This window comes from Rattus norvegicus, chromosome 1 (assembly GCF_021556685.1).
Source record: "Rattus norvegicus strain SHRSP/BbbUtx chromosome 1, alternate assembly SHRSP_T2T, whole genome shotgun sequence".
Taxonomy (NCBI): domain Eukaryota; kingdom Metazoa; phylum Chordata; class Mammalia; order Rodentia; family Muridae; genus Rattus; species Rattus norvegicus.
Genome location: NC_141534.1, coordinates 163463205 through 163485467, shown reverse-complemented (window position 1 = coordinate 163485467; position 22263 = coordinate 163463205). Strand labels below are relative to the sequence as shown.

Below are 22263 nucleotides of genomic sequence, written 5' to 3'. Positions count from 1 at the left end.
AACAAAAGTAACTTAGGGAGGGAAGGGTTTATTTCAGCTTATGCTGCCACACCACAGTCCATCATCAAAAGAAGCCAGGGTAGGAAGCAGAAGCTGCTTTCTGGCTTGTTCCTCATGGCTTGCTCAGCCTGCTTTCATGAAGCACCCAGGACCAACAGCTCAGAGATGGCAGTACCCACAGTGAACTGGGCCCTCCCACATCAATCATTATCCAGGAGAACGTCTCATGGGGTTGCCCGAAAGCCTATCTCCTGGGGGTATTTTCTCAGTGGAGGTTCCTGTCTCTCAGATGGCTCTAGCTTGTGCCAAGTGGATCTAAGACTATCCAGCACAGCACCTTTGCTGATTCTCCCAGAGTCCTCACCCGCTGGGGTGAAGCGATCTACCTGCAGGTGTGGTCAAATAGACCTTCTTGGTGCTCATGGAGGTCTACCAGGATCCTCAACTGTTTGTCTTTCTGTTTTCTTTCCTTGCCTCCTCCTTCCTTCTGGAAGCATGGCTTCTCTCTAGTTGGCAGGAACCCAATGAGGAGGCCTACTGAGTAAAGGCCAGGGATGTCCCTGCAGCTCCCTGTGAAGGGCTACCTAGCAGGGCAGCACATCGCCTTTATTCTGCGTCTCACCTTCACCTCATTTTGCTTTGCCACCACTACCCTGAAATTATACCTCCAAAACAAGGCACGGGCTCGTCTGTCTCTGTGCCTGAAGATCTGTTTTCTAGAAAACCCAGACCAAATCAGTTTTATCCGTACAAGAGGGCAGAAGTTATAAATATATATAAGTAAACTCCATAAACTAGCTCTGATGATTGGTAGGAAACCCTCTAATCCAAGTTTAGCAGCTGGGTCCCGAGATCCTCAATGTTCCAAGCTCATGATTAACTGTTTGAGGCAAGTGCATTCTGAATACAGGTTCCAGCTACATCAGTAGAGTTTCTCTGCTGGGTTGCTTTGTAGTTTATACCCAAAGGCAGCTGTCATCTTGAGAGTAAAGTCTCACTAACTGTAGCCTAATGTGAAGCATGTGAGGTCTTTACTTTCTCCCTGGTAAAACTTTGGTTTCCGATCACTTCCACGAGAAAGGCTGCATGCAATCCAGTGATTCAGCCTTATCCACCCCATCAGGGAGCCTAGCTTCCCTTTGGCCCATCTCTTAACTTCCGTAAGCTTCAGCCATAACAAATGCTAGCTATTTGATAAACAGTACACCCAGCCAGCAGTCAGACACAGCCTCCTCACTGCTGGGGGTGTTCCTCTTCTCTGCATGGCTGCTTCCCTATCAGAGACAGCTGGCCTTGTCACTGAGGGAAGAGTTTGGGGGAGGGCCCCCTCCTCTCTAAATCATTTAAGGAGGTTTGTCCTGGCTTTCCCCTGAACCTGGCTCCAGAGATTCCCAAGGCAGACCAGTGTCATCCTGCCCACATCAACCATCATGTATCAAGCCCATATAAGCCCCTTGGGCCCCCTTTACTTTTTGTCTGCCCCGTGTTTCCCCCACACAAGGAGGTCAAAGAATGAGAGCGGTTTCTACTTGGTGGTCCAGCTTACCTGGGCAATTAGTGTGAAATTTAATTGTGGTAAGGCTCTAGGGTTTGGGAGATGCTAAACCCACTTGCTATGCTAGCTAGCTACATGTGGTCTTCTTAAATATGTGCCCCAAGGTCCTCTGCGTCACTGTTGTACTGAGCAGAATGGTCCAGGTGGCTTATGACTCATCCAGCCCCCAGGGCAGCACTTCCTGTTTGAGGATGCCTTTCTTGCCACTCTCGCAGCTGGTGGCTACCCTTAGGCATGTTAATCATCTCTTCCCGCTTTCACTTGGGAGGCAGAGAGAGAAGGGAGGACCGGTTCCACAGGCCAGGGATCTGTGTTATCATACAAGTCCAGAAATGTTTGAGTTAGCCCAATAGATCACAGAGCCCAAAACTCTGCCCAGATGTGCACTCCTTCTCAGGCAGGGGGCCTAGAAATAGAAGGCTAATGGTTCACCCAACATGAAGTGAATCATGGAATTTTTCAGCTAAGAGGTCTTTTAAAAGTAAGGGAATTAACATTTGGAGAATCCAGTTATGTGCTGGGCACTTTCTTTAAGTCTTTTTTTTTTTCTTTTCTTTTTTTCGGGGCTGGGGACCGAACCCAGGGCCTTGCGCTTCCTAGGTAAGCGCTCTACCACTGAGCTAAATCCCCAGCCCCTCTTTAAGTCTTTTAAAAATCATTTCTTAGTGTGTGTGTGTGTGTGTGTGTGTGTGTGTGTGTGTGTGTGTGATGTCAGGGCAAGTATGAATCCACACAGTATATGTACCACCACATACATGTGGAGGTCAGACAATAACTTGTAGGAGCTGGTTCTCTCCTTCCACTGTAGGTTTAAGAGATCAACCTTGGGTGGATGGGCTAACGTGACAACCACTTTTACCTGCTGAGCCATCTCCCTGGCCCCTTAAACTTGTGGGAAAAAACCTGAAATCTATAACCATAGATAGATTTTACACAGTGACTTAGTACATATGCTTTGTGTACAGTGTGGCTCTGTGCTGTGTCTTCTTTCCTGCATCTCCCTAGTTCAGTTAGTATTTTAACAATGGCCCTAAGTCACAGAGTTTATTTCACAATTGGTTATCATGTCCTGATTGGAGAACAGTGCCCTATTTTCTTCATGGATAGACTCCATTTCTACTCTTGCTATATCTTTAGGTAATAGGTACTCATCCCAAAGCTGCAGATTGGGAAACTGAGCCCCATCGAACTTTAGCAATTTGTATAAAATTCCTCAGTTGCTATGTGGCTGAGATCCTCCTTCTGGGTCCCTCTGCTGACTGAGATCCCTTAGTACCCCAGTTGACTAGCTGGTGCTCAGAGAAGAGAGATAACTAGTGTGGCATCACATGGCGGCTGGTGACAGCCTAGTTCTGAAACCATACTGTCCCGGATGCTGAGGCCGCACGGGAGCTACGCTCTCCTGAGCAGGAGGCTCTCTTCCCACCACGGGCTCAGGAACCAACTTGCCCTGGACAAAGCAGAGCTTTCCCAAGGAGGAAAATGCCTCCCGAATATCTTGGGAAGGAATTCGGTCACTGTGTTGCTTCCACTGGAATCGAAAGTCATGTTGGCACAAATTAAAGGCAGAAATTCTTGTTTGCTGCGCCTCTCTGCACGCTCACTGGGTCTGAACCAAGTTTTAAGAAAGCAATCCATTTTCATTTAGCAAGGTCGGGCTCGCCCCATCCCTTTCTCCTTTCCAAGTTCCGAAACAGGGCACAGCCCTGATTAGCTCTAACCAAGCTTACAAGTGGGAGGGAGGTGGGGAACACCTGTTCCGGATCAGGACTTCCTAAAGTCCTCTTACAAGGAACTCCCAAGAAATTGCTAGTGGCCTTCAAACCACAGCTTCCAGATCACAGCGGAGTGCTATAGAGGAGAGGTCCCTTGCCATGCATGGCTACAGCAGTTGGAGGCCGCTGAGCAGAAGAGGAAGGGTTGGAATTATAGCTAAAGGAAGGATTTTTTAGCAAACAAGCTGGTACCACATGTCCCCAGGGGAAGCGAGGTGAATGCAAGGCCAGGGTGGGTGAAAAGCAGCAGGATCAGAAAACAAGATGAGCAGCAGAAGGGGAGAGCTGGGATGTTGGGCGGCTGGGGATGGTGGTTCAGGATCAAAGCCACAAACTAGGAGAGAGAGGAAGCATGGAATAGGCCAGTGGCTAAAGAATCCACAGTAGGTGTGTGGTTAGAGGACCGAATAGATGTTCTCTTGCCCTAGAGTACCTAGGATTCCTTGCTGGTCGTAGAACTAAGAGTAAGGGGTCTTTGGTGCTGCAAGATCCCTGGGAAGCAGGACAGGGAACAACCCTCAATACTTAGGTGTGCCTGCCTGGTCAGAGTCCTCATCCTTTCTTGTGTGGATTTCTGCCCTAGCACCACACTTTACCCTGTGCCTGCTGCTGCAGTCTACTCTCAAGGAGGCATCCAGGATGATCCCACTCATGCACTAGCTAGTCCCTGCCCATCCTCAGTCAGAATTCTCAGTAGTTCTAGTGCCGTCCACCCCAGGCCGTCTCCGGTGTGCTCCCCGCTTCTACCCACCTGCCCCTTTGTTGCTGTTCAAACAAGCTGTTTGCATTCCACACTAAGGTCCCTGCAGCTGTCCTTCCCTCTGCTGGTTTTCATTCCACATTCTCACAGCTCCTATTATCAATGACAAAACCCCCAGTTCACTGTGTCTACGGAGCCTTCTCTGGCCACCATAGTTAAAATTAAAACTCTTCTCCCTCACACCCTGGGACTTGTTCACACAGCGCTTACTGTCTTGGCGGTTTAGTTTTCCAACCTGTGACCCTCAGTTCTCCCCATTAAAATGTAATCTCCTTAAGAGTGAGTAATTTTGATGATTGACAGAAGCTCAGTACTTAAAACCATTCCTAGACCATAGCAAGTGCTCAAGGAATAGCATGGAACCAGAAGTATACATTATCTCAGTGAATTCTCACAAGATGTTTGGGCTTGCCAAGAGTGGACTGTGATATCAAGAAGGTCTTCCCTTGTCTCAGACTCAAGCGTGTTTATACCAAGTGTCTTCCAAATCTGACATGGGTCAGGGTACCCACTGGCTTGGTAACAAGGACAGGGATTTTCAGCAAACACCTAAGGATACTAAAAACACCGTGTCCTTGAGAACAGATAGAAGGCAAACAATTCCAAGCGGACTTTGCTATTGTTTATCCTACAGTATACAAACACGTGTGGTTGTAATAAGAAGGGAGAAGCACACGGCTGGAGGGATTCTCCGGTGGAAACTCCAGCAAGACTGGTTCTTCCCTAGTCGGTTTCTGCTGAATGTTGTAAGCCCGGTTTGATGATGTTACCTGTGTTTGCTCTCTCTCTCAATCAGGTTATTCCGTTGTCCCTGCTGGATGTTAAAAGCATCTGCTTTGACGACGTTTTGTTACTTATATGCTACTTGCTGTTTGTTCCTTTACTTTTGTCTGCTACAAAACCGGCTCATTTGAAACGGAAAGAACGGTTACCGCATTCCCCAGACCATACAGAACAGCGCTGAACTCGGTCTTACATCTTCCCACACTCCATCCCCAGATTCCCTGTGCGACATGCTTGTCTATTCGGCACACCCTCTGGGGATACCCTTGCTGGCTGTCCACACGGAATGCCCTTCTTTCAATTCCTTTACCTGTTAAATTCCTCCTGATCCTCGAGGCCCTATCTCTGGCTCCTCCTCCATGGAACCTTCTCAGATGCTTTCTAACTGCACTTTCCTCTTACATTTTTTCTCTAGCTTGGCATAGTTTGAGAGTGGCCTGGTTTGATTTTTATGTCCTGATTGTATGGGAGAGGCTGTAAAGTTCATTTGCTTTTCTGGAAGTTTGTAGCATGGGCAAGGAAATTTATGTCCTAGATATAGCCAGAATTACTTCCCAGATCTCACAATTGAGCACATTTCTACAACACAGTGCACGCCATGGAGTGACGTTGTCAAGCCACAGAATGGTCCATGTCTGGGTTTAAGTCTTGGCTGTGGCTGTCCCTTCCACAGGCCTCTGAAGGCCAGATCAGTGTGCTTGCATGGAAAATGAGAAAAAAAGTCTCTTCTATTCAGTATTACTGAATTCTCTGACTGAACCCAGGTTTTTTTCAGTCTCTTTGAGAACCTGGGGGCTCACGGTGCGCTATGAGTTACATGGTCACCTGCCCAATAGGAGACAAACTCTGAAAATGTGGCTATGTTCAGGAAAGAGTGTGGACGGCTCCCCAAGCAGGAGGGCACTGTTCAGCTTCTAGCCCAGCTATGTGGCTCAACTCTGTTCTGGAAGATACTGTCTCTCAGGGCAGTAGTTGGAATTGCAGCACTTTGAACATTTCAAACTGACTGATAGATTTTCCCCTAGACCTTGGTAAGAATGAATCTCAAGGGTCTGGGGGCCAGGGAGAGTGGAGGGTGAGCCAAGCAGACTTGGTAAGGAGCACTCTCTTCACATGCCTGGAGATACCCGCCTGTTCTGTGGACTTGATGCCTCATTAGCTTAACTCACAATTTCCTCTTTGATGCCAGACTGTATAATCTTGGGGGTGCAGGGGAAAGACCTGAATTTCTTTCATTTTATTTTCTAAGTAATTTTCTAAGTTGGCGCCTTAGATAAAAGCAGAGAGGGCTCCTAGGCATCTTCATGCCTACAGATATGGCTCTGCAGTGGGCTTCTCTGGGAAAACCTCTCTTTCCTGCTCAATCCGATTGTACCAGGCTTCCAGACCCAGGTTCAGAACCCGAGTGAGGGAGAGGATTGACCTCTGCATACTCAGGGAAAGTGAGTAGGTCCTTCCGGAGATCTTTGAGTAAATGGCATGATCAGATGCCTGAATTCAGGATCCCCAGTGGTGGACAGGCTAGCAATACCTCAAAATTGGCATTATATTTTCAATTTTAAATTATTTTTACTTTCTATGTGCATGTACATACATATCTGTATGGGTTCACATGAGTCTATGGGGGTGCACATACATGTGAAGGCCAGAGGTCAACTGTGGGCATGGTTCCTTAGGCACTGTCTCCCCTAATTTTCTTCTTTTTTGAGATAGTGTCTATCATTGGTCTTGGGCTTGCTAATGGCTAATGGCTTGGGATAGCTATACTGGCTATCCAGTGAGACTCGGGGATCTATGACCCCAGCATTGGAATCACAAGCTTGCCATTGTTCCTGGCCTTTCATTCCTTTCAAATGTTGGTTCTAAGGATGGAAGTCAAGTTCTTATGCTTATGTGGCAAGCTGAGCTGACTGACTGAGCCACCACCCCAGACCTCAGGTTTTATAGTTCTTAACTATGAAGATTAAAGTTACTCTCACTGAGCCCTATTAAGAGCGTAGCTCGGCAGTATTAGTATGTTTACCATACTGTATGACCATCACTCCTGTTTATCTCCAGAGCCTTCTCGTTCTCCCAACTGGAGCTCTGTAGCCAGTAACAATCACCTACCCCTCATCTTAGGGTTTTACTGCTGTGAGCAGACACCATGACCAAGGCGTGGTGCTGGAGGAGCTGAGAGTTCTAAAACTTTATCTGAAGGCCACTAGGAGAAGACTGGCTTCCAGGCAGCTAGGATGAAGGTCTTAAGCCCATGCCCACACTGATGCTTCACTGTTGAGCTACTTCAACAAGGACACACCTCCTAATAGTGCCACTCCCTGGGTCAAGCATACACAAACCATCATATAACTTATGTTCCTCCCCCCATCTCTAAAAACTACTAACGTGTTGCTTTTGAAGCACAGGTTCTGTGGCTCAGAGATGAGGACCAAGTTGTTCAAGGCTTAACAGCTGGGACTTGGTCCAGGTTTCCCGGGGATGGGGGTGGGACTCTGAAGTCAGTGATTTTTTTTTTCCAAATCTGGAATATGGCACTGCCATTGTACAGCACCACAGGTGGCTAACTTCCCACTTCTCCCACTGCTGCTCTGCTTCCTACGTTCTAGAATAATGCCTGCCATGCCAGGGACACTCAGCAATCACAAAACAAATGACACATGAATCCACAGGAGAGATTTTTGCCATCCTGCCCCAGGGTTGGGAATGGAGCCCTGATCACATCCTCTATCTTCTGAAAAACATTTATTGGATGCCTACTGGGTGTCTGTCATGCTGGATCCTCCTTGCTGCCCCCAGCTTGGTGACTCCCTCCAAGGCGCCTGAAGGTTATCTCTGCCTGATGGTCTTGAGGAAGATATGTTTATATTGCTAGTCGATTTTTGTATTTATTTCAATTAAACAATGACATAAAAGTGGCTGACATTAACTTTCAGGGACAGAAACTGGCTTTAATGGACCCCATAAACATTATTACTGATGGCAGTTGCACGCAGCAGCCCCGTGACCTCCGCAGAAGCTCCCACTGCAGTCAATACTGCTGACCGTTACTACTGGCTGGTGCAAGGCTGGATGTGAAAGGGTGTGCACGTTTCTGTGGCCGGAGGTCACAGGGGTTTATGGGTCAACCCTTTACATTTATCAGGAGGTCCCCCTTGAGAACTCGGATTCACATTGCCGCTGTTCTTAAAGGAGAGATCCCCAAACTCCCTGGGACTCAGACGGATGCAGACAAAGGACAGGAGAAGTCCAAGTTCCAATCAAAGCTTTGCCAACATGCAGAGAGTTGCCATCGAGTTAGTTGACTTTTGTTTGTGGAGGGTTTGTTTTCCCATCTGGAGAATGGGAATGCCATTGCAGTACTATGGGGACTAGAGGCTAGCACATGTGTGCACTGGGGCCCTAGGCAAGTGCTGATTTCCCCTATTCCTAAGCAGTGACCTCACTGTGATGGGATGAGTAGCTAACACATCCAGTATATCCAATCCCTCCTCCTCTGATGGGATCCAAGCTCTCTTCAGAGAAAATGGAGAGAGCCAGGTCTACAGGGGTGGATGGTTGAGTGGCAGAGGATGGGATGGTGGAGGGTCAGATGGGAAGGGAAGAGAGAAGAGGATCCTGGAGAGAACAGACTCTATGGATAGGACCTGGCCTCGTTTCAGCCAGGCACACAGTACTGTGCCCTTTAATCCTCTGACCCTCAGTTTCCTCACCTAAGCAACAATTCTATGAACCTCATCAATGAATAATAGCAAACCAGTCTGATGGTCACCATCTTTATTCGAGCTGGAGTATAAAACAGCCATTAATGAAACTTCCCGATGGAGTCAAGGCTCCAGAGAGTTTGGAAACCTGCAGGGTGTCTGCTTTGGGAGTCCAGGCCTGAAAGAGATGCAGAAATCAGAGGTCCTTTGTTGGATCCCCTTCCACTCCTCTGCCTGACCATTTCCTCTGAGTATAGCTGCCTCAGAGCTCTAAGTGGAGCTTTAAGGTCTGAGTGGAGACGGAAAGTGGGGGTGGGGCATGAGGGGAACCAGCAACCAACCTCCTGGCCCCACTATCTGCAGACTCATCACATATGTCATTATCACCCCAACAGAGGCTTAATTCAGCTGTAATTCAGCTCTCAGGGATATACAATAACGTGTGTCTTGCTCTGTCGTGACTTTATAGAAAGTGATCCTTTATCACCATAGCAAGAAGCCCTCCAAAGAACAGGCAATCCTCATATTTGCTACACAGAAAATTCAACAGAATAACTAGAGCTAACAGAGTTAAGATTTTAGATTGGTAAAAGGGCCAGAGTTCTAATTCCATCGAGCATGTGAGCCAGGCAGATTTCTTGGCTTTTGTGGCTACAGTTCCGATTCCTGCAATGGCTGTAATAAAATCGACTTCAAAGAGTTGAAGAGGCAGTAAATGAGCTCCCGTGGCTGAAGCGCTCAGCCATGCTTGGGCACTGAGAATCAGGAACCGTGGTTAACTCTCTCTAGCCCTCTCACTTTCCCCTTCAGCACACCAGCATTAGATAGCCTGAACCCCAGGTCTACAAGGTCTTCAGCTCAGCTCTTACAGAAGGCAGCTATCAGAACACTGCCCCCTCCCAGATGAGCTGAGAATAAAGGGGTCTGTGGTTAAAGACTTATCAAGGGTGCTACCTACAAATGCTGGTAATTAATCCATCAGGAGGCATGTTAATTTAAAGGTTCTGAGAAGTCCTGCACAAGAGAAACTGGTTTAAGCTTGTTTAATGTTCCCTCACTGTGATGTCGTCGCAAAAATACTTTCCCTCTTCTAATTTAAGAGCTCAGAAAATGAGGAGTATGGACCTCATTTAAATTGTAAGTGGGGAGAGTGAGGGCTGGAAAATAACACAGGCAATGCCATACCCCAGACCAGTGATGGAGTAGATATTTTCTGTTCTTCCAACTAGAGATCATTTTCTCTGAGTGACCCTGCCGTTTAAACTAGTGCTGTGGTTCTGTGTAGTGAGAGCTAGGGAGAGTCAGGGCGGTCAGCTCAGACTGGGCCTCGGTGGCAGATGAAGGTGTACAAGTTACCCACTGTGGAAGGGAAGATCCACAGGGGCTGAGGTCACAGGGCCCTCCCTGGAGTTGGGGGGTAGGGTGACACTGTCATGTTAGTTCTTAGGCCCCGCCTCTCCTTAACTCTTACAAAGAATTCAGGACCCAGAGGGCAGAAGAGACACCTGGAATCCTGCTGCAGCTGGCTCTTTAAGGAGCTGAAATCCTCTACCAGGTTCTGACTGCCCTGGTCAGCTGCCTGGTCTCTAATCTGGGCTTTGATCTTCTGCAGCTCAGCTGGAGCTGTCTTGTTAAAGGGGCTAAACCCTCATCCCCGACCCAGATGCTGGCTGGGAGTCCAGGTTTAGAGCATTAGTGCATTTAGAGCTCGCAGCCAGTAGGGGGCACTGGCACCTGGCTGGCTTTTCTCATTCTGACTTTTTAAAAAGCAACCTGCCGTGTTGCACTGCCAGTTATCGTAATGAACACACATTCCCGGCTGAACATCTCAGAAACAGGTCTCCCCAGGTGGGGCTGTTTTAAGCTTTGCCAGTCTCTCTAAGGTCCCAGCATTGGTCTACAGTGGACCCCTCCACAGGGCTGACGTGGAGGGGCAAACCCCATTGTGCTTTTGTGATACATTTTTATGCTGCACATTTCCTGACTCCAAGACTTTGGGTTCCTGGACATACGGTCATGTAAACCTTTTCCTCCTAACAGGAACTTTGGAACCTTTGAGCTCTATGTCCCCTACATTCCAAATGTCAAGTTGTTCCCATTTGACAGTCTTGGCCCATAATCCTTCTGAGCAACAGAAGGCAATGGGACAGGACAGGAGATTGTCTAGGACTGCCGAGCATTCATGCTAGAGTCTTAGAGCAGAGCCGGTCCCTCTGGACTCCACAGGGAACCAGCTCTCCCAGGGGAATGGCTACCAACATCCATACTGTCTGCTCCCTTACCTTGTAAGTAATAACCCAGCCCTTTAGCCCTGCCCTAGTCTGGACCAAAAGTGCAGCGACCCATCTCTGACATGTCACTGAGGGGTGGGTATTTCATGTGACCCTGCCAAAGGCTCTGACTTTTGCCCACTGAGGGCAAAGCAATTTTTCGTCAGCTTCACCAGAGCTCCAGTGATGGAGGAGGAAATCAATATTATAATTAAAACCGTGCCCTGGTAACCGGGGTAACCACGGGCCAGGTGAGCCACTCACCGGTTTCGGTGTTCTCATGCTCTGTGTCCGTGAGTGTGAGGTTGGAGTTAGCCCGGCTAGACAGGCAGGAACTTCGCCCTGACCGAGTGCTCCGGCCCCACAGGCGCACTGGGTGTTCAGGGGACAGCACAGTGTCTGCTTCCAGGTCTGCATCAGAGCTGGCCCCCATGGAATAGCCACAGTGTGGGAGGCCGATATCTGTTCTGTAGAGGGTTCCATGAGGGGGAGTCATCTCTCCCAGTCCCAGTTCTCGAAGAGTGAAATTAGTGCCTGAGAGGAAACAAGATAATCATGGGGAAGGTGCTGGGAAAATTTTCGAAACCAGAAGCCCCTTTCCCCTGGATTCACAGCTGCACTCACTGTATTTTGACTCATGGTATTGGTTCCAGCCACTTCCTCTGCCTGTAGGGCTCTTTTTACCCCTCCTTCTCTAGCCAAGTGCTGCCTGCATGTAAAAGCTGATTCGAACTGCCTTCCTCTGGGAAAGCTCTTCGTTATCCACCTCTACTTGTTCATAGTTCACTGTCTCCTGCACCCAGGTCCCCCTGGGAGATGCCTGGCCCTGGTGCTATTAGATGGTAGAGTTTCCTGCCGCTTCTGCTGAAGGTGGCCTCTACACAGGCTGATACTCTAATCTTGTCTAATCTCTAAATTTCTGTGTCTTCAGCCAAATACAGTATTTTCAAGGCACTCAGTTTAACATATCTGTTAAATTGCATTGGGGACTTGTCAACAAGTCCCGAACAGGACATGACCTCTTGGGTGAGCCCTGCTTAGGTTCCTGGGACCAGGAGTGCCTCTCTGGCCTGGCGAGTGGAACCTGGAATGGGAGAGAGTTCAGAAGCTAGCACAGCCATGATCTGAGGCGAAAGTCGTGAAACCTTTCCTTACTGGTGGGTGAAGAATGTGCTCAGTATCAGCAGCCCCTCGTGCCTCTGCTCCTCTGCCCTGGCTACTGTAGCCACTTCCATTCCGCCCCCTCTCCATGATCTCCCTAGATCCAGCTGCCAAACAAAGTTTCCCATCAGCAGCAGGTCCTGTGCCTCAGGGACCTCTGGGCTCTGCTCAGTGGCCAGGCAAATGTTCTGATTGGCTGGGATGTGGGCCAGACCAGATGTTCCGTACGTCGAATCTCACCCTCTTGTGCCATACTCTACTTTGCTCTCCTGCTTTTTTTTTCTTCTTAAAAACAAACAAACACCAACAACCGAAGTGTGCCTGGAGCCCAGTTCCCCTGTCTCTGTGCTGGTCTCTGCACATTCCCAGCTCTGGCTCCTGTGCACGTGCACGCTCTAGCCCTGTTCTGCTCCCACCCAGCCTATATCTGCGCTTTACTGGGCTAATCCTCTCAAGAGAGGCTACTTGTGTTATAAAGAATGACTGCTATGCTAAGGGAAAACTCAAATTTATTTTCCCTAAACGGCCCGGGCCACACTGATTTCCATATGGCTCCCCACCCCCTCCCCCCATTCCCTTTTAAGCAGATAGAATTGGCATGGATACTAAGTGAGCTGAGGTATCCAGAGACAGAAGGAAGGCAAGGTAAGCCCCAGCTCCTAGAGTGCAGGGATCCTGGGGAGGCAACTGGTGAGGTGAGATTTTTTTTTTTCATCATTGTATGACCTTTGACCTCTTTCCTGGGGAGCCTAAAACACAGGTTGCCATCCCACCTCCTTCAGCATCTAACTGTAAGATTCCCGATGGCTGTTTACAAACTGGGCTGCACAGGCTTGGGGATGATCATTTGTTCTGCACAAGGACCAGAGGGGCCCCTTTGCTATGCCTGGTGTGCTAGGCTTGCATCTGAGCTCAGGCTCACTTAGCTCTCTGTCAAGCATGAGCTGGTCAGGGTTAGAGGAAAGCTTGGGAGGGGTCTTGTCTCTTCCCTTCACTGGGGCTTAGCGGTGACAAGAGCAGGGGGTAGCTGCATCCCTATAAAGTATCAGGGACATGCCAGGCTCTGGTGGCAAGGTATTGTTTACAGTCCTCACTAATCCTCTAGGGCAGCCTGCCATTAGGTAGCATTATCCCGCTGCCCAGGTGAGGATGCCTCGGGCTGCAACAGCTGCAGAGCCAGAATTCAAATCTAGATCTGTCTGATGCCAGAGCTTGAGCTCTTAACCACAAGCTGGGGAAGCTTTTCTTCCAGCCTGAGAGGCAGCCTTCCTGGTGGGACAGCTTTCATGTGGATCAAGACCTGTGGGAGGGAGTGGAAATGAGGCTAGGTGGTTCTCTCTCTCTCTCTCTCTCTCTCTCTCTCTCTCTCTCTCTCTCTCTCTGTCTCTGTCTCTGTCTCTGTTTCTCTCTCTCTCTCTCTCTCTCTCTCTCTCTCTCTCTGTGTGTGTGTGTGTGTGTGTGTGTGTGTGTGTGTGTGTGTATTCATGTGAGAGCCCAAGTATGTGCGAGTATGTGTGTATGAGAATGAGTGTGTGGGCACATGTGTGAGTGTATGTATGTGTGAATGTGGTAAATGTGTGCATGTATGTATGTGTGTGAGTGTATGTGAGCAAGTGTGTGTGTGTGTGTGTGTGTGTGTGTGTACACGTGTGTGCTTCTGTGTGCCTGCATGCTCCTCTGACTTGTTTGCTCTTGGGAACATGATTCAATCTAGGATTGTTGTGAGGATCTAACAGCATTTCTAAAACATATCCAAATTGCCTCAGATGTGGTAGATGCTGCCGGTGGAGAGGAGAAGCACATGGCAGAATTCCAGTGCACTGCTCCCGTTTCGAGGGACTATGGTCACCTACCAGGCCTCACAGAGGCCTTGAAGTAGAATAGCAGGCACCTTGGAGGTACCAGAGCAGGAGGTGATCATCCCAGTGGGATGCAGCGACAGTTTAGATGGGCTAGGCCATGGATCGTCTAGGATGGCTGTGGAGAGGCAGGTCTTCTAGGAAGACAAGGGGGAACTAGGAAGGTCTCCTAGAGTCAGGTTGAGGATCTTGGAGAAAGTGCATGGATTCATACTCACGTTTCCCTGTGGTTTATGAAAGAGGGTGCCATGAATGGACGGCTCTGGGTTGGTTGGCCATTGAACATATAACAGTGTCCAGGACAGGGTGATGGCAGAGGGAAAGGAGAAGAGGGTTTGGCTGAAAGGTATTCTGGGAAGGGATTCCTAGACTTTGCTGAGGACAGTAAGGAAGAAGTGAGGAAGGAGGCTCTGACATCAGGATAGCTCCTGAATCGCTAAATGTTATAGTCTAACCTTTGCTGCGGCTTCCTCTCAAGGTCACGCAGCTTGACACAGAGAAGGTGCTAAGATATGCGTGTGGAATGAATAAATCCCCAAACTAAGACTAGCATTTGCTTAGCACTTACTTCTATTATCATGTGTACAACTTAAAGGTGTCATCCCACCGAGGCCTCCCTCACCAGTCACTGTGATAGGGAGACTGCACATGAGCATTTAACACAGGAGAGCAAAGTTCAGCAGGAAGCCCAGTCTCCAGCCACTTCTCTAAGGTCAGACATGTCTGTTCCTGCAATGAACTACCAGTCAGGCTCTTACTAGATCCAAGAGCCAAAGCAGTAGGAACTTGGATTTTTTTCTAGAGGCACCTCCTCCCTGGCCAGCTCACCTGCATTTTCACGCAGGCTCACACCTGTACACATTTGTGTTCAGCCCCCATTTTGGCGTGCACTCACCTGTGCGGCAGAACTCCTCCGACTCCTGTGGTACCATGTCCTTGACGCGGCTGCCATAGGCTAGGCGAGCATCTTGGTCATATGCCTTCAGGGTCTCGCTGGAGCTGTAGGACTTCTGTGGGCCCTTGCCCTCCTCGCTGTCAGCTGATGAGCTGGTGTAGCGGCGCTCAGCATCGCGACGCCTGGTCAGCGAGCGATAGGGCTTCCTCTCCTTCACGTCCATGGCCTCTGGCTCACGCTCTTCCACATCCACAAATTGGGCCCTTGCCGCACTCAGGGCTGAGTGGTCTGCAGTGGGGAAAACCAAAGAAAGACTGAGCCCCTGATTTGGGCCGAAGAGACAATGCCAGGATCTATCCTGCACTCAACATATTCTTGGATCAAAGTGACTTGTGAACTAGGCTTCCAGGGTGTGGGCAGGCTCCCTCATTAACTGACAGTCAGCAGCATAGGGTATTGGCACTTGGTGCCTCTCATGAACAATCCTCTTTCTGTTACTTGGCCTATTTGAGGATGTGTCATGTTCTCCCTTAGGGCTGGGGATTAATGGTGCCCAGAGACCACAGGGCACCTAGTAATGGCTGGAGGTAGGAACTGCGTCCATGCTATTCCCATCATATCTGCTGAAAGAGGGCCTAACCCTGAACTTAGGGGCTCTTTGGGAATCTGAGAAATGATTGACTATAGGCAGGACAGAAAGTAAACATTTCTTCAGTTATCTCACTAGATCACAGTAGGTGTGCGGTTATTATTACTGTATTCGGTAACAATCTCCATAAGGATTTAAATAAGGATTTAAATAATGGCTAGCTTTACATTCCCACCAGCAGTGTGTCAGGGTTTCCTCATGTCTATATCCTCACCAGCACTTGTTGTTATCTGTCTTCTCGGTGTCTTGCCATTCTTCCTACATATTAACACTGCATTGAACTCAATCTTACCTAGTCAGAAATGCAGTGGCTTTATTGCTCTATACTGACATGTCACCTGAAAGTGTTTCCCTTAATGGTATCTGCATTCTCCTTCCAGAGTCTTTTTTTAGCTCTGGGACACAAGCACAACCTCTCCCCATTCTTGAAAGGGTCGGGAGTTCAGTCTATGAGGAAAGCTGTCTATCATTCAAATGATCAACAAATGAGATGGTTTGTTTTTCTTGAAGCCTCTAACCTCTTCAGTTCTGGCTTCCCCTTGTCCAATTTGTCAGATCAACACTGGCATACAAAACATTCTCCTCTTTGCTGTTTTGCTCAAGAGTAGCCAAATAGGAGCTCTCTGGTAAATGGAACGCACCTGAACTCTCTGCCTGGCCAGACTTTGCCAGCAAGGTTGCTGCTCAGTGCCTGTCCATGATGCAGTTGGAGGGTGGGGCTTAGGGATGCTCTCTGAAATTTTAAAACAAGCTGGACTGGGAATTTAAATTTTGAAACACAATATGAATTTTAAGATGTATGTTTCACGTTTTGATTTTAAGTTCTGTTGCAGGCCAAACAAAACCCAGTGGTAGTCCGGTTTTGGTCTGAGGATTAGCAGATTGCCTGTGGTCATTGGCTTTGGCATCAGCCCTTCAGCTCTTCCCTCCTACGAGCTCAAAGGCACTCTCCAGAGTAGCTCTTAGCTCCAGAGCCCCGTAGGCCAACAGGTCAACTCTATGTCCTAAGCAGGATACCACAGTCACTTTTCAAGGAGATGATCTGGAGTTAGCACTCGATGTATTAGTATGCATCCACTTTGGATGTATTATGAATTCTGATTGCTCACTATAGACTTTCCCCAGCATTTCCCGGCACTGTTCAAAGCACAGATATTTGTGATCTCATTGGTGTATAAAAGCCATGGAGTATAAAATGAGACTATTTTCATGAACTTTGAAGCATTCAGTTTCCAACCTTGGCACATGTCATGAGTCAGTAGTAGCAAAGCTGGCAATATGAGAGAGACCAAAATTGTACCTAGATGCAGCTAAATGGAGTGGATTTCTTGGGGTCTTGGTTCTCAAAATATGCTTGATAATTTGGCAGTGGATTGACCTAGGTCACACAAGAATCAAGTTACATGACTAAAGCCCAAAACTAGGTTCTGAATTCTGCTGTCTTTTACAAGATATTTACTTTTATTTTATGTGGATGAACATTTTATACACCATGTGCCTGGCTGGTGCCTACAGAATCCATGAGATGGCATTGGATCCCCACATGATGATTCTAGAAGTCTATTCTGTGATCTCGCCAAGCCTAGAATTTGGCTGTCCTGATATTCACCCTCCCAATACTGGTGGCCAAGACCATATACTGGGGGTCCAAGAAGCAAGGCCATAAGGAAGACTAGAGATCATTCATACCTTCTATCATTATAATCTTTAGTTTAAAAACCATCTTGCAATGCAGCCCATATACACATTGGTAAGCGAGAATATTTATAGAGTATGTGACTGGAAGCAGAAAATCTACAGAAGTTACTGCATGGTAACTAATGCTTGCTCATAGTTCCCATGTCAATCTAATATTTTTAAAAATCAATTTTTTATTCTGTGTGTGTGTGTCTGTGTGTGTGTCTGTGTGTGTGTGTGTCTGTGTGTGTGTTTGTGTCTGTGTGTGTGCGTGTGTGTGTGTCTCTCTGTGTGTGTGTGTGTCTGTGTGTGTGTGTCTGTGTGTGTGTGTGTCTGTGTGTGTGTGTCTGTGTGTGTGTGTGTCTGTGTGTGTGTGTCTGTGTGTGTGTGTCTGTGTGTGTGTGTCTGTGTGTGTGTGTGTCTGTGTGTGTGTGTCTGTGTGTGTGTGTCTGTGTGTGTGCGTGTGCTTGTGGAGGTCTGATTTCCTCAGGGCTGGAGTTATGGGTGGCTGTGAACCACTAGACATGGTCCTATTGAAAGAGGAACAAGCACTTCTAACTGCTTAGCCATATCGCTAGCCTTTCAATCTTTTAAATTTTTAAACAGAGGCTGATTATAACTCTTTAGATTGATATTATGACCCCAAAATGGTTTTTGACCTACAGCACTGTTCTGGTTTAATTTGGGCAAAGATTTACAGCAACTACTGCACTGTCCCTTGTGGCTTTCCCAGCTCCAGAGTGCTAGACATGCAGCTGATATGAATAAGCACACAAGAAAGGCTAGCCATCATGAACACGCATGGCTAACACACCTCATCGTCATACCAAGTTAGCACCAACAGTAGCAAATATATTTGTAGTAGAAGCCAATGCTAATTGGGTGCTCGCTTTAACTGCTATTGTAAGTGATAGTGGGCCAGATCTCCTTGCTAATCCTGCCGTGTGGGTTATGGGACTATGAAAATTTCAGTTGAGGAGGGTGACTCTCATGCCCAAGGTCACACAGCTCTGCTAGAGCCCAAGTTATGCCCAGAGAAATGAATTTGGCACACGGATGTTTGGATCATTTGTAGGATGCTTTTGCTCCCTTTGGGCTGTGCCGGGTGTATTTCCAAAGCCCAGGTCATGCCACTGCTCTGCCCATGCCCCCTTTGCATCCCAGCCCAGCCACTAGGACCAATCCCATCTTCTTGACCAAAATAAACTTGTAGATTTGGACCATCTCGTTGCATCTCAAGAACCACTTTCATTTCCTTGTGCAAGGTGCTCTCTCCCCACCCCGTTGGACATGCTGCCCTTTCCCTGTTCACACAGATAACTAGATACTGGTTTGGAGTCTACTTCTCCCTTCTAAGGCAAGCCTGGCTTTCATGATGTTCACAGCTGTTCACTGAGTAAATAAGTAAACAGAGGTTTGGTTGGCCTGTATTTCCTTCCTTTTAACCCTAACACTTTTGGTGAATCACTTTAGTTTAATATGTAACAACTAACCTAGTTGAATATAAAAACTAAATTAGAGGCAATCCTTTTTTTTTTCCTGGAGCTGAGGACTAAACCCAGAGCCTTGCACTTGCTAGGCAAGCACTCTACCACTGAGCTAAATCCCCAACCCCCAATTTTTGTTTTCTGTTTTTTGTTTTTTTTTTGGGGGGGTGCTTAGAGGCAATCCTGAAACATGTCCTTTTATGTGCAGTAGTCAGCCTGTGTTCAAAGTAGGTGTCCCTGAACTGATCAGCTGGGCGGCTTTAGACAAGTTAATCAACCTGTCTGTGCTTCATTTTCCTTATCTACAAAGCTTCTTTTGCCTGTTCTGGGGATTAAATGTATCAATATATGCCCCCGGCACACAATTAAAGCTCAATATATATTAACTATTAATGTCAGAAGCCCAGTTTTAAAAGGCATAATTGAGAAGGCTTTAACTAGCTGTCAGTTACAACTGAAAAAGGGACACGTCAAAGAACCATCAGCAGCTAAGGCTGCGACACCAGTGGGCATAATACCTCCGTCTGTCTCTCTTCTGACTGAGTACAACAGCTTCAAGACAAAGACGGAGGCTGCATGCAAGTTCCTAAGAACAACTCAGACATCCCCAGGCAGAGCAGAGGCAGGGAGAGCCCCAGCACAACATAGCAATTCAGTAAATATTTACTTTTCTGAACAGATAGGGGGTCAGACAGAGTTCACACTTAAATTGGCATTTAGCTGAACGAGAAAGGGATGGGAGAAAAAAGGAAGGAGATGGAGAAGAATTTCCTAGAAGCAAGCAGTGACCCAGGGCTCTTGCCAGAAGGATGGGGAGCTTTGCTGGGGAAGGTGTTTACTTCCACCAGTGGCTCTGTGATCCGTGCATGGGTGGAGAACAAGCAGGAGGAAACACGTTGTTTCAACACTCCTGGTACTTCCTCACCCACGGCTGTGAGCTGTGACTTGAATGTGCTTTGCGTCTCTTCCCGCTTGCTTCCCGGACCCCCTCTATCGCACCGTTGTTGTATTGATGATATTTGGGAAATAATTAGGTTTGATGACCTAATTAGGTTGGAGACCTCCAGACGAGGTTGGTGGCTTTATAAGGAGAGGGAAGAGATGCCTAAGCAAGCTTCTGTCCTGCATTCTAGTCTGCTAGGTGACACCCTCTACCACGTGGTCCCAAAGCAAGAAGATGCTCACATGGTGCTTCCTGATACTGCATTTCCCAAAGTTCAGAACTAAGAAACAAGCAGCAATCAACTTGTGGTCCTCTATAGCAACTGCAGATGGCTAAGGAACCAACCAACCTCCGGGTTCTCTACTGCCCGTAAAACCCAAGAGGGAAAGGTATTCTAGGTCTTTCTAGCCCTCTAAACTCTCTTTCCATGTCCATTTCTTGTCCCACAACAGTTCGTTTCCCCGGTCTCTTTTCCCTGACACGTGTCTCTATTTCAGTCTCTATGCCATTTAGTTTTTTGTCCACTTGAAGGTCAACATGGAATCTTAATTGTGAAAAACCTATCCATCAGATTAGCTGGTAGGCAAGCACAAGCATCTCATTATTGACAATTGGCTGGAGAGGGCTCAGAACACTGTGAGTGGTACAATGCCTGGGCAAGCAAACCCAGGTTTTGTAAAAAAGCAAACTGGGCAAACCATGGGGAGCAAGCCAGTAAGAAGCATTCCTCCATGGTCTCTGATTTAGTTCCTGCCTCCAGTTTCTTGCCTTGAGTTCCCTGCCATGACTGTTTTTCATGATGGATTATAAATTTAAGATAAAATAAACCCTCTCCTTCCCAAGTTGCTTCTGATCATAGTATTTATCACAATAACAGAAGGCTATCTCCATACAGCTTCCTGACATTACTCAATCCTCCTATTCTTTGTCCTGATGCTGACCATTTGTTTGTAACATTTCCCCTGGAGGAGGGGCAAAAGGAGAAGTGTGGGCTGCTGTGAGGTCTGTGGGTGTTTGCTTTGGTCCTTTTATTTTCTGCAGGCCTATGTTTATACTAATTCCCACCAGGTGGCTGTCTACCTCTAGCAAGGGATCCTTCCCTGTGAAGATCCAGGGTCGACCCCTTCCTGCTCTTTTGAGACCTTGGCCATCTTCTCTTGGCTGGTTCCTTGAGCCTGCTGTACTTCTGTCTCTTCATTAATGTCATATGGGGTGAATCTGTTTCCTGGAAGGGCCTTGTTACATGCTCAGGCTTGACCTCTCCCTAGCTGGTTAACTCTCAGCCATCATCACCATTGCCACTCCCTTAATAACTGTGGCAGACATGTTCTCATTAAACTCTCCCAAGGAGACATGAGCGAATGTCTCTTTATGCCAGGTAGGGCACCCATGACAAACACAAGAAGGGATTTTACTCAAATCTACCTTGTTTGACCAATGAGTTTAACTGGGGTTACTGTCAGGAGCATGAACAACTTTCACGTTTCCTAGCAACTATGAAGCTGCTTGTCTATCCTCAGAGAGAGGGCAGGGGCTGCTGTGCTGTAACACATTTTGTGTTGCCTCCCGAGTCCTTGCTGTCCTCAGCATAAATGGCACCAGTCTTCTAAGAGTCTCTTCCAGGTAATCATGGCTTCTCTGATTTCGGAGGTGGCGGCAATGTCATACCCAGAGCATAGAGTTCCAGCACAAGTGCAGTCAGCTGAGATAGGGTGAAGGGCTTGAGGGCACATTGTGTTCTCACTCTGAGCATCTCTGTGCATCTCTGGTTGCATTTTATGGGCGAAGCAGAGGTTTAGAGAAGGTAAATAGCCAGCTTAAAATGACAGCCATGTCATCAAGGGCTTCCTGTGCCTTCTCTCCCTGATTGAAGGAGGCAGGATGAGCTCTGGCCACCTCCTAGTGGTATGACCTTTGGACGGTTTCTTACGCCAAGATACTGATTTGTTTCAATGCTTTGACGACTGCAATACTCCATGCCACTATAAGGGATGAGGTAATTATTATTACTTTTTTAAGATTTATTTATTTTATGTATGAGTACAGTGTTGCTGTCTTCAGAAACACCAGAAGAGGGCATCAGATCCCATTACAGATGGTTGTGAGCCATGATGTGGTTGCTGGGAATTGAACTCAGGTCCTCTAGAAGAGCAGTCAGTGCTCTTAACTGCTGAGCCATCTCTCCAGCCCGGAAATTATGATAATTAATACCATAATTGTCATTGTCCTCATCATCACTACCACCATTTTTAAAAATTTATTTTTAAGCATTAATATTCTGTCAGAAATCAAACCATGGGCTAAACCAAACAGGTGGGAGTTTTAGGGGTACTCTAGTCTTGTAATACCCAAGGAATAAAGGAATAAAGGCTACTGGCTTCCAGCTAGATGAAGCATCTGTAACTGTGGCTTCAACTGAAGTTGGTAGTTGGGTAGAATACTGGTCCCTGTGTGAGAACATTGATGTTGGCCACTTCTAGGAACCAAGAAAGGCCTTGGCACGGGCTTGGCTGCCAGCCATTCCTGAGCACAGCTCTTTAAGATTATTCTTCAGCAGCAACCCAACCATTACAAAGGTGTACTGAGAACAGGTCCTTTCCAGGAAAGCAGTAGTCCAGTCTCCCACTGTGTTGGTGTCTCCAGATAACCAAGAGAAAAGCCTTGTGGTACCGGCTTTCTGTCTGGCTCGAGTATCAGCAGAGAGAGAGCCTATCAGTGCAAAGTGCTTTGACGAATTAGAAACCATGG

At 47.6% G+C, this 22263-nt stretch overlaps 1 protein-coding gene across 15 annotated transcripts in view; it reads right to left on the bottom strand.

Annotated features, from left to right (window-relative positions):
* Positions 1–22263, bottom strand: part of Tenm4 (teneurin transmembrane protein 4) — a 700311-nt gene that overhangs the window by 350406 nt on the left and 327642 nt on the right. For all 15 annotated transcript variants that reach the window (XM_087558479.1, XM_087558500.1, XM_087558515.1 and 12 more), the window contains 2 exon segments: positions 14760–15047; positions 11109–11378 (listed from right to left, as the gene is read on the bottom strand). In XM_087558479.1, the coding sequence (XP_087414605.1) occupies positions 11109–11378; positions 14760–14982 (493 nt within the window). In that variant the 5' untranslated portion in view covers positions 14983–15047.